The sequence below is a fragment of the Lepidochelys kempii genome, chromosome 3 (genome assembly GCF_965140265.1).
Source record: "Lepidochelys kempii isolate rLepKem1 chromosome 3, rLepKem1.hap2, whole genome shotgun sequence".
NCBI classification, from domain to species: domain Eukaryota; kingdom Metazoa; phylum Chordata; order Testudines; family Cheloniidae; genus Lepidochelys; species Lepidochelys kempii.
In genome coordinates, this window is record NC_133258.1 from 159,980,921 (window position 1) to 159,993,377 (window position 12,457).

General features: G+C 42.0%; 1 protein-coding gene across 1 annotated transcript; it reads right to left on the reverse strand.

Moving 5' to 3' along the window:
- Nucleotides 1–561: 561 nt before the first annotated feature.
- On the reverse strand, nt 562–12,142 carry FAM177B (family with sequence similarity 177 member B). Its single transcript, XM_073338834.1, has 5 exons — nt 12,116–12,142; nt 10,804–10,959; nt 8,799–8,865; nt 3,883–3,980; nt 562–780 (listed from the first exon to the last, which is right to left on the reverse strand). Exons 1-5 carry the CDS (start codon nt 12,140–12,142, stop codon nt 562–564), a joined length of 567 nt encoding a protein of 188 aa, XP_073194935.1.
- Between the last annotated feature and the right edge of the window lie 315 nt (nt 12,143–12,457).

Consider the following 12,457-nt stretch of genomic DNA (forward strand, 5'->3'; position numbering starts at 1 on the left):
ATACAAGAACATGGGAATCCATAAAGTGACTATTAGTTTTCTTATGTTCACTCATTCACTTAAAACAAAAGGGCAAGTTTTACATCATTCTTATGCTGACTTGGAAACATCTGTAGCTACCCAGAATAGACTATGATTCAGCAGGATGCTTTAGGTACCCTAGCATATCAAATTCCATTGCATAGTCCCAATTGGATGTTTTCCACTTTCAAAAGTAACCATCTAATGTCAAGTCCGTGATTCACACATCAGAATGTAAGGGCTCCAGTTCAATGCTCATAAACATAGGGAACCAGGTGGCAGATGCTCCATCAACCTCCTTAGCTCAAATAGTAAAGCGTCAGATGTCACAGAAGGCAGCATGAAATCTTCACCATCTCCTTTCTACCTTTCTCCATCACAGAGCTATTTTGGCTCTATCTAGCTGGCTATTGGACATTGGAATAACACTGCTGGACAAAGGAATGTGATGTGTTAGCCCCAGAGCATGCTAATGATATGTTAATGTCCTATTATAGAGTTATTTCAGTATCAGAGGAGACCACACTGACAATGTTGCCATCATTTCTTAACAGCTGAGTTACAGTTTGGACTTTGTAGGTCATGTTTTGAAGCCTCATCAATGTTTGCAAAAGTGCTTCTTTGAGAAAACTCCATAGCATCCTTGAGTCTAATAGATCCATATTCTACACTCTGTACCTCAAGGTGGTGTTTTTCATTCAGAGATTCTGCCTCATTCGTCTCAGAGATCATTTCACCATCTTCATCATCTTCAGTTTCCTGCAATGAAGACAATAAGAAAAATTTACTGGACAAAATGAAACCTGTTCTGATGTCTTCTATAAGGAGACACTGACAGCAATAGCAGTGTGAGTTTTCTGTTACCTTGGGCTGAGTAGCTCCATTACATAAGATTGGGTTACTGTCTAACTGCCTGTAACCGTTATACACAGAAGTAACAGGAACTCTGAGAAAGGCCAGCACTGTAGCTTGAAACTTGTTTTAAGTTTCTGAAGTAGTGATCTGTTCTAGAATTAAAAATGCTACAAGCCATGAAACATACTTAAAGTCTACCGTGAAAAGAAACTATGTAAAATCACCACCCTTTTGCTGCTCTGCTCCATGAGTTTATTCAGAAAGAGATCTAATTGCTTTAGTGAAAAAAAGTTATTTTTACTACTTTTTTTTAGCTGTGCCAGTTCTGCAGAACATACAGCTCTGGCAAGGTAAGCTGGATTTGGGGGGGCACCTCAGGGGTCAGAATTCTTATGTTCCAGTTGCAAAGCCTCCTATGCAATCCTATTGTCCTCAGATTATGCCCTCAGTTTCCCTTATCAAGCCCACTAACAGGAATTAAATAGGTCTGCAGAGATGTACCTGGGGGCTTAAATTTGAGGACAAATGGGGTTGCACAGATGGAAAGAAGAGCGTTTGACTAGTGAAGAGCCAGAAAGAACCAGCTTGAGTGGAAGATCTCGGGCTGAATTTGCAGAGCTGGAGATGAAATTTTTGTATTTTTAACACCTGTAAAAACATATTTAATATGAAAATTATTAGTCTACAAACAGAAAACCCACAATGCCATTTTCACACAAAGTAGGACTGTAGCCTATAGGGATAGGTATTTGCTATGCAAGGCATATACATAAGTTAAGGCAGTAAAGCAAGGAGTTTACAAGCCACAGGCCTGTAAGACAATAGCTTAGATAAACAAGGAATAAAGCCCCAAAGCCTTAGCCTATGCAGTTAACCAGGAGTAACCCCAGATCATAAGAGAATGCTGTAATGACTAAACTGCTAACAAGTAACCATAACATTCTAGTTTACATTGGCTTGGTATATTTTAAATTAGGAACATTCACAGATGTCTGATCACAAGAGTGCCAGGGTAACCAATTGACCTATATTCTAATTAAGCTTGAGGTAAAAAGCCTACTGACTTGTGGGACGAGGGCACCCCAACATTAGTAGGGTAAGGAAATACAAATAAGGACAAAGAAAGAAATCCTTACTGAATATGCGTTAGGCATAGCAATGTCAGCCTAACAATCTACAAGTTGTCTCATAGCCTATGTGCTTTGGAAGGGAGATGCGTAGCTCTGGGGCGGTGACAGGATGATGACCACTGGCGATGGTGATGAGGAAGGAGATGATGGTGAGGCAGATAATGACTAACATTTCAGATTGTTCTGCAAGGGATGGTGCGAGTATATGGATGCTCAGATGCACATTCTGTATTATCTCTGTCTATCTTACTGGGTTGGAATGTTTGTGACTTTGCTAACTGTATTAATAAAACTCTCATCACATGTACAGAAGCTTCTTCATATGTGAGTGTTGCATCTGTGTGAACAGTAATTCTAATATTACTGGCCTTGATCTTGGGACAAAAACCTATCAAACCTTGAGGTGCTAACTGGGAATTCTTAAGTAGTCAAATTAAGACAATCCATAGATCAGGCAACAGGACCGTCTTTTAAAGAATAAAGCTGACCCCCAGCAAGTAATTTCAGATTTTTGGGGGACTGTGGTGGGTTTAGAATAAAAAAAATTGTGACTAGTCCTTCTCTATAACAGGACCAAATTCAAATATATATAAGGAAATCTCTGAAATTTGGGGCAGATTCAAAATCCAGACCCAGGTCAAAATTTTGCACCTTGGGCTCATCTCTGTTTATAAGCAGCCTTCAACCACGCAAAATTGTCTGAAAATGTGGTGGTGTCCTTATACATTCATCTCCCCCCACAAGTCAAAAGGTTATTTCTTGTAAAACTTTATTGCTAGAACTCATCCAATTTCTGCATCTGTAGCTGAATATAAAATTTCATCTGCATGCTCGTTTGTGCACAGCAGTTTCCTCAAGAAACAAACATGCCTTTGATCAACTTAACCTACAACAAAACAGCCATATATCACGGTGACCAGTAACCAGTTTCTCAACATAGCAGGGCAGGGTAGGTCATTTTGTTCCAAGTTTTGGAAGGAATGAGTAAGAGGACAATTGGAATTACACTACATTATTCAGTGGGAACAGTCTTCTGGACCACAAGCCAGCAGTGCTAGGAGAAATATTTCAGGAGAGCAAACCTCTAGTGCCTTGTAAATAGCTGAAGACAGAAAAATGAATACTAAAAATAGGACGTTTTTGAAGGAGTTTGTGTTGTTCACACCCCAAGGCTTCTCCACAGTTTTGCGGAGTCCTCATGGAATTTTCATTTACTTTTCTATTCTAGGACCACCATTCAGCCATCTTCTGTCTAGGTGTTGCCAGTACAGCACCTTGACTCAGTGCAGACAGGTGGGGCAAACATTTTTCTCCAACCCCCATCCTGACAGTGGTCTCTGAATCTGTTAACATGGGGTGATGTGAGAATGAATGACCAAATTTTCCTGCCACCACCAGGGTACATATCCAGATTGTCTTCACAATGGAGCTCAACCTTGTCAACTCAGGAAGTAAGACTCTGGAAGTCATTCTGGAAGAGAACTAATCCACAATACAAACATTTAAAATCAAACCCCTGCAGCCTGAAAATTTAATCACAGCCATTTCAGTGTATATAGTGCATTCTGATGCCAGAACATCTCAAAGCTTTTCATAGGATCTGTACAGAGCTAGTGACTTTAGTAAAGGTTCAAGGATACCCACAAGTGATCCACTGAGAAGATTTTAAACTACATATACAGAGAGAGAAAAAAGAGAAAGAACACACACAAACACACAGGTTTGCTTAGATTGTAAATTCTTTGGGGGCGAGTGTTTTTGTTTTGTGTCTTGTTTGGAAAGAAGACTGTTGGTTCTTAATAATAAAACATGATAAATTAAGTCCCATATTTTTTGTTCTCCACTTGTTAAAAAGCTATGTATGCATTTCATTTACCTTCTTCTGTGTCCTGTAGTATTCATCTATTGCATATTGATATTTAGGTTCATTGAGTCCAAAGAGCGTGGCAAGCTTCCCACCGAGGAATTCGCAAGCTAAAAAGACAGGGAGGAGAAAGAATAACAGCAATTCTATCCCTTATGTAAGTAAGGAGCTTGTCTAGAGAGGCATTTTATGTGGTGCGAGAAAATAAATAGTTTTACGCACTGATATATATATGAACAAAAGGACAAGGGCTGTCTTCATCAGCTCAGGAAATACAAGCCCCTTTCAGTAAGCCTAGTCCTGACTCCAGAAAACTACTGAATGGCTACCCATTTCAATCCTTTTCCAAAGACTTAGCCAGCATTCCTGGAAATGATGTATGTCCACTTACACCAGCTGCAGCCTTAGGCAGTTTGTTCCATACTGTGTTTCAACTACACTTTGCGTAAACAAATTCAGCCTGGGTTGTTTTCCATGGCAATTCACTCTCAAACAGTCAAGAGGTCATAGACAAGTCTTCTTTCCTTTCAGGATCTTCTTTCAACTGACAGAAGCCTCTCTTCCTCTGTATCAGGAAGAAGAGATGGACTTTGTATCTCTTGTGTTTAGGAGGCTAGTGATTTTTGAAAGGGGGAAAAAGTTGTGACTGCTTTCAGGTGCCACTTTTTCAGACTTAGCACTGGCCTGCCTGGAGTATCACAGTTTATCAAAATTGTATGCAATGATGTCAGTTGGCAGAGCTAGATTGTCCTAATCCATCTTTCTGCAGTATTATGCTTGTTGACCTGTCTCCACTTGACCCATTTTCTTTTCCTTATGGCCTCAGTTTCTTGTCCCTCTGCCAATTTCTAATCTGCTTCAGTAGTTCTACCCTTATTTGTGCCCTGTTGGTGCAAATTTTCAGTTGATTATATCAGTCTGATCTGGAACACTATTAAATATTATAATATTTTAAATATTCAGTCCAGGTAGATTTTGTCCACCCATAGTTTTACCCCCTGCCTGCCAATTAATGCCATTTATTAAAGGTGGCGCAGGTACTGACAACTATAGTTAAAGTTGCCTGACACTTTTCATTATAAAGATCCTGTTTTCAGTTGCTTATAACTTTGCCAAACTTAAGCTGCAGGGGCTGAAATTTTCCATGCCTGGTGTCTCTCTCAAGCTGAAATTTTTGCAAAAGTTTCAACTAACATTATTGTAATTTCCAAGAATGAGGTTAGGGGAAAATACACATAGCCCACATAAAAAAAATGGTTACAGTTGTTTCATTGAGAAGCTCTAGCACCTCCATGATTTGGAGCAGGGACTTGAGATTTGGCAGGGCTTTGCCCTAGTGTCAGGATGCACCTTTTGCCATCCCTATGAAAATCCGCCCACATTTGGTCACATTATAAGACATAGTGTAAGAACATAAGAGTGACCATACTGAGTCAGACCAATGGTTCATCTAGTCCAGTAACCTGTCTGACAGCAGTCAATGCCATATGCTTCAAAGGGAATGAACAGAACAGGGCAACCATCAAGTAATCCATCCCATCGTCCAGTCTCGCCATCTGGCAGTCAGAGGCCTAGGGACACCAAGAGCATGGGGTTGCACCCCTGATCATTTTGGCTAATAGCCATTGATGAACCTATTCTCCATGAACTTATATAATTCTTTTTTAAATCCAGTTATAGTTTTGGTCTTTACAACATCCCTGAAAAAAATCTGTTAGCATGTGCTCAGCAGAGATTTGTTAAAAAAGCTGGAAGCCAAGTACTCAGAAGATTCCATGTGCACTGAGCATGCTCCGTCCTCACAGCTCCTATGTGCTGACTAGACTGTTCATACACCATCCCTGAAGAGTGGCTGAGCATACACCATCCCTAGTTGAGTAGCTCTTTCCCTTCAACTGTTTTGCCCAGTTCCCAGGAGCCACTGTAACTGAGACCAGGGAGACTGCATCTCCTGCATCCTCAGTGCTCCCCTTGCTGGTACCCAGAAAGCACAGAGGAGGAAGCAGCCTGACTAGAATGCAGAGGTATGAGCAGGAGAGACAGGGAAGAGAAATGCAGGGCAGGGAAACTGGAACAGAGAACGTGACAGGTAGGAGCAGAAGGGAACAGGGCCAGTGGTTATAAACCACTAGAGCATGCTTTCCTCCAGAACTTGGAACTGAACCCATTATTCCCAAGTGCCACTATTCCTTTGCTGTGTAGCAAATAGCTGTGAAACCCATGGCTAAAGTTTGCATCTTAGCTTTTATGTTGACCTGCCACAAGAAGGGGTCACAGCATTCTACGGCTACTGGTTAATCTTTTAACTCAAGTGACAGAGGAGTCAACTGTGCTGCGGATCTAAATATCCAAACCCTGGTGATGACCCGTGTATGTATGTGTGGGTCAGTATAGTTTCACAGGATTTTTTTCCTTTTTTTAAAAAAAAGTAGGAAATTATATTTTTTAAAAATTAAGTTAAAAGAACATTAAGGTGCCAAAATCAAGAGAGGCCAGAATTAAGATTGCCTTGTATATATGCACTGTGGTACTCTTTAATTATCACTTTTTTCCACAGGACCTTTGCCTCATTCGGGACACAGGACAGACTGTGAATGGATCCTGGGAATGGCTCATGATTGCGCAGTGAAGGAGATTGTTGTCTGCAGGATCGCTTCCTCATTTGTTGCAGAATTTGGAAAGCGTGCAGTGAATGAGGCAGAGACTGCAGGAACAGAAAAGATGGTGTCATGATTAAGATAGTTGAATGCTGCCCCGGAGAAAAGGATTTGATTGCAGCCTCTGCTGCAAAGTTCCTATGTGGCGTCGGGCAATAACAAAAGTTTTCACAGGTGGCCACTGTGTGCACACATCTCATTTTCTGAGTCCCAGGTTGACACACATGGGATCTGAACTGTAGAAATGCTGACCTCACAGCTTCCACAGAAGTCAGTGGGAGCTTTGCTTAGAGCATTAAGCACCTTAATATGCTATGTACTTACAAAAAAACCCATATGCATCTGGAGCAGGGTGGTCACCTGCTCCTGCCCTGAAAGGCTTGAAATCAGCCCTGGGAGAGAGCTGAGGCTGTGAGAGGGCTGCTGCTAGGGAAAGCAACAAGCCTCAGCTGATTGGGAAAACAGCCACAGCTGCGGCCACGCCTCAGTCAAGGCCCAGCTGGCCTTTATAAGAGGGCAGTGGGCCGGAAGGACACAGTCTCTTTCTAGATGTTGAGAGGGAGAGGCCTGACTGCTCGGAGCTGAGCAGGGTACCTAAAGTGGAGCAGTGCTGGGGAAAGGCCAGAGGAGCTGGAGAGCTCTGGCCTGGGAAACCCTCAGGCTGCGGGCCTTGATGAAGGCCTAGGAAAAGGGTACTGAGGTTGCAGAGGGCAGCCCAAGGGTAGGCAGAAGCAGCAGGTCCAGACCCTCCTTGCCAATAACGAGTGGCAATTATACTGCATTCCGCCCCAGGGAGCAAGGGCTAGATGGTGACTGGCAGTAGCCACTGAGGCAAGATGGGGATAGTGGGTTGGGGGTTCCTGCGGCGGGCAGAACCCCTGAGTAAAGGGGCACTGGGAGGGACTTGGGGGCCCAGCGGCAAGCAGGACACTGGCCTGCAGAGGGTACTCTGGAGGCTGGAAATGCTAATTCCCTGGATGACCAGCAGGAGGCACTGCAGGGGTGAGTCCTGCCCTGCTACAGCATCAAATAGGGCACCTAAAATTAGTTGACACTTGACAATTTTGGCTCTAATTTCTGTGTATCAGTTCCCAAAATGCAAAAGGGAGGTAATATCCCCATACCACAGAACGGTGTTGTGAAAATAACTCCATTGTGTTTGTGAAACACTCCGAAGACAGTATTATGATGACACCATCATAGAGACACTCAAGAAGAAATTAATAATTCTAGGGTTTTGATGGTGTGCAGTAAATAATACATGGAGCCACACATGGAATGAGAAGGATAAAATCAGATACTGAATAGCTAACCATTCAGTGAGCACCATCTCACATGTGTATTGAATAAGGGTTTGGGGGGAAAAGTAGTATGTGATCATACAATTAAGAAGATTATATCATAATTCCTATGCACAAGGGGGCTAAATTAAAATTGCTCAGGCACCCTTAATTCAAGCATTTCCTAGTTTTTGACTGCTTGACTTTGAAACTAATGTTCTTTTAAGGTAGTTATTTTGGATGCAGTATTTGATATACTGTCACACTAGAAATGAAAAGGATACCTAGCATCTGCCAACTAAAATGACATATACAGAGACTCGTATTGGTTAAACCCATCACTGTGGCAATGAAAAACTGATTTAGTATTATAGGGCTGAATGAAAGCGAGACCAGCTTCATGTCAGCAGACCCACTGGAAATCATCTGCCGTGGAGGTTGTTGCCAATGAAACCTGCTTTTCTTCAGTAGCTGCAGCATGGCACGTTGTGCTAGATGTGTTGGTAGTTCGAAAGTCAGAGTCCCCAAGACTGCATAGCTAGATCGTGACATACTGGTACAGCCATCAGGCTCTTGCCACTGAATTCAGGTTGCTCCTTTAAGCATGCTGAGGCAGTCCCCACATTGGTGGGAGTTTCTCTCTGGTTGCTATAAGAAACTGTTTTTTTGTTTTTTTTTAAAAAGGACAATGGATGGCCTGATCTCAAATAATCTAACCTGAAGTATTTCATATTGAATAGTGTTAGCTAGATATCTATCTCCTTGAAGAAAAATATCATATTTTGTTTAATATATTATAAAATATATATAATAGAGAGATTTTTTTTTTTTGGTATAGAATAGCAACACCCAGTTTTGAGAATACATAAAACAAATAAGATGAAGGAAACAATTCTGGTAATGATCTTATATCTTAATAATATTGAACAGTAATTATATTCAACTAAATGTAAAATAACTCTCCCATTGATGCTAGAAAAAATATACCTACTAAAAAGTGAAGTTGTTGCGATTCGAACTGCCCACAGCCGCAGATAGAGCCCCCAGGAGAGTTTGGACTACAAAACAAGAACAAAAGGAAAACTTTCATTTTAGACATACAGAGCTGAACTAATCCATGGGCTTGTACTAGAGATTAATTTGACCCATAATATTTGCCGTATGCAAGGATCTTCCATGGTGTAGGGGAGAAAGCTAATTGTTTTCTTTACTTCAGTCTTTACACAGGGTGCTGTTCAAGCTAGCTAGTCTCAGCTGATTTACAGCAAGTCTCTGTCTATTTAAACTAGGGATACCAGTTTCATTTACCAAGCCAACAAGAAACATCAGTACAATGAACATAAGGAACACATATACAATAGAACACAAAGGGTCCAATCCTGCAAAATACATAAACCTGTGAGGAACTTTGAACTCCATGTGAATAAAGTTGTTCACAGGTTTAAGTATTTGCAGGATCAGGCCAAAATACTAAAAAATATTTAGAGATTTTGGACAGAAATAGATACATGTAAATGTCAATATCTAGCACAATATAATGCTTTACATTTTCAGAGATGTTTACAAACATTACTTATCCTCACTGTATCCCTGCGAGGTCAGTAACTTAAGGTTTGTCTACATGCGGATGAATTAAGACAAATTAACTAAGGTCTTGTGTACATTCAGAAATTAGGTCAATATAACTTCATTGGTCTGGGGTGTGAAAAATCCACAATTAAAATCGACCTAACCCCTGGTGTAAGTGCCCTACTACACCAACATAACTCCACCTCCACAAGAGGTGTAGGGCTTATGTAGGTGTAGTTAGGGCGATAGTGTTTTGTAGACAGTGTGTTACTTACATCAGCCCTTGGCTGGCTTTCTTGTCAATTTCATGGCTCCTTGCTGGAGTTGTGACATTGACAAGAAAGTCCTCCCAGCTAAGCTGCTGCCCACTGCCTGGGCTCCCCACTCCAAGCTGGGCTGCCTCTTGTGCTCCTGGTTTTCTGCTTCCAGGGCTGCTACCCAGGATCCACACTCCAAGCCAGGCTGCTCCTGGGGTCCCAGCTCGCAACTGGGAGGCAAGAGCCTGGGTGGGCTCCTGGCGAGCGATGAGAGCTGGGGGGAAGAGGGGAGCAGCCAGGTTCCGAGCAGGGAACAGAGAACTGGGCAGAAGGGCACGCAGCCAGAGGGAGCGGGGAGCCTGTGGGGCAGCTGGGCTCCTGGAGGAGAGCTGCGAGCAGAGCTGAGAGCCTTGGCTCTCAACTCCCCACACTGCCCTTAGTGGTCGGTGGAAGTGCTCCTGGTGAGGGTGTGCACCACCGACTTAAGGAGGGTAGGGTGGACATGAACCACCACAGTAAAATCTATCTATCTATAAGTCGACTTAAGAGTTTTTAGTGTAGACAAGCCCTAAGGCCACTTTTCTTCTTAAGCAGTGTCCAGACAAGGGTTTAATTAGTCTTAACTTTCCCCAGGTGTCTCCATGTAGACTAGCCTTCAGTCTTGTTCTCATTTTAGAGATGAGGAAACAGACATATGGCATTTAGGAATGGGTCACGGAGCACCAGGGGACATGCTCCTGCATGTTTTTGCTTTGGGACAAATTCCTTTTGTGTAGGTTTCTTCTCATCGCCTTGCTGCATCTTCTCACCACAAGATGAAGCTATCATTAGGTAGGGGTATAGCAATAGATCCTATTTTGATCTGCTTAACCACTACTCTCTCCTCAGCAGTCAGTCCCGTGGCCATCAGGAATAAAGCACGTTAGCAGGAGAACTTGAAGAAGCTTGTACTGTTGCTATCCAAATTGTACTAAATCTGTTCTGTGACTGGTTAGAGAAGTCACAATATTTACGGGGGTGGGGGGGTGGGAAAAGAGGTAAGTGATCATCTACAGAGTTAGCTATTATGGCTGTGAAGGGTGCAGTGTTCTCTAATGTGCATAGAGCAGAAACACTCCTCCCCTCTTCCAATTTCCCCAGAGTTTCCTAAAAGCCAATAATGGGGCTTACTGTGTCAAGTGGCTGCGGCTGCTGCTCCTCCTCTTCTTCTTCTGTACTGTACTCTTCCATGGTTTCACCACTGGCAAAGTAAATGATCCTCCTGGGAGACCTTGTTTCTCCCCCGTCTTTATCCTCCATCTCATTGTGCTGGAAGCCATCCTCCTGCTCAAGAAAAAACACCCGCCAGGAGTGCCCTGTTAGTACACTGGACAATGGACTGCATAGTGTTCAGCTTCACCTTAACTCTTAGGCTAAGGAATATCAGGACTGGGTTTGAGAATCTTATTTAAACCCTCAAAAGGTATAAAGAGCCCTGCATAGTTCAGTTTTGGGAAGAGGCAGCCCAGGGCATAGCCAGAGCTACAGAAACCTGGCCTGCGTCATGATGGTGCTTCCAACTCTTACAAGAACAGGTACAATTGTTGGTGTCTCAAACAGCTCTTCCATTGGTCTTCAAACGTCTGTGCATGTTTTCTGTCATTGACTCAGAGTATACTACTACGATCTAATATGAGACACTTCAAAACAGCAAAAGACAAAGAGTCAGAAAGGCCAAATCCTGCAACATGCAGACATGAATGGTGCTTAGCACTTTGCAAGATCACAGCCTAAATAAACAATTTGCAGCTTACTACTGTGCAATTGAATAACAAGGCAATACTATTTATATAGCACCAAAAAGTGCACAGAGGGCTTCGCAAATAGGGATGACAGCCCCCCCCCCGCAAGAGCTTCCATTTACATGGACACAGATCCAATGGGGGAGAATCATGATTTCCTTTTTCCACAATTAGTGTTTTTTTTTCCCTTTTGCCCCATGTTTATTAGCATTTGCCTTTTAAATTGCTTAACTTGGGCCTATTTGGGTTTTGTCTCTGTTAGGACTATAGCAAAATGGACAATGCATACATCTTTTAAAAGTTTAATCCTTTCATAATTTCAAATTTCTAACAGCTATATAAAATATAATCTAGAGTTAAGGCGGCAAATAGGTATCCAGTAACTATGGAGAAACCCTTAAGATAATAAATTTCTTAAACTATTTATGCTCTTAGCCCAATGGTGTACCATAATTTTATATTTAATTTCTTTGATATTTTCCCTTCAAATATATAGCATTCTTCAAAATCTTACTTTAAGTCAAATAGGAAAAGTTATATATGCCATTTGCTACTATGTTTTCCCCATTCCATTTCACTAATCAATTTAGAATCAGTGTTCTCCTTATGTTTGAAGGAGAACATTGGTGGGATCAAATACATTGCTGAAATATATAAATGTGAGAAATCTCTAGCCAACAACAAATCAAAAGCAAATTCACCTGCAGAATCTCTCTGGTATCTTCCATCACTTGAAGAAGTTGCAGTGCAAAAACTGATTAAGTTGTTTCCAAGACAAGTAAGGGAAAAAACCTAGAACCATGACACTTGATCATGTATGTAATTTGTGCATGAGGGGAAAAAAACCCGTCTCTGTAGCATTTGCAGCAGCTCAGGTCTGGAGGCAAGTCAAGAAAGGTAAACACAGTGTTCCAGGATGCAACTGTCTGAAAGGACTGGGCTATGTTTGAATTGTGGGCAGGACCTTTTTATTTGCATGTTCAGCAGTTAAGACAACTGGTTGGGGTGGCAAAAGGAATGTGGGCACAGACATGGACATTGCA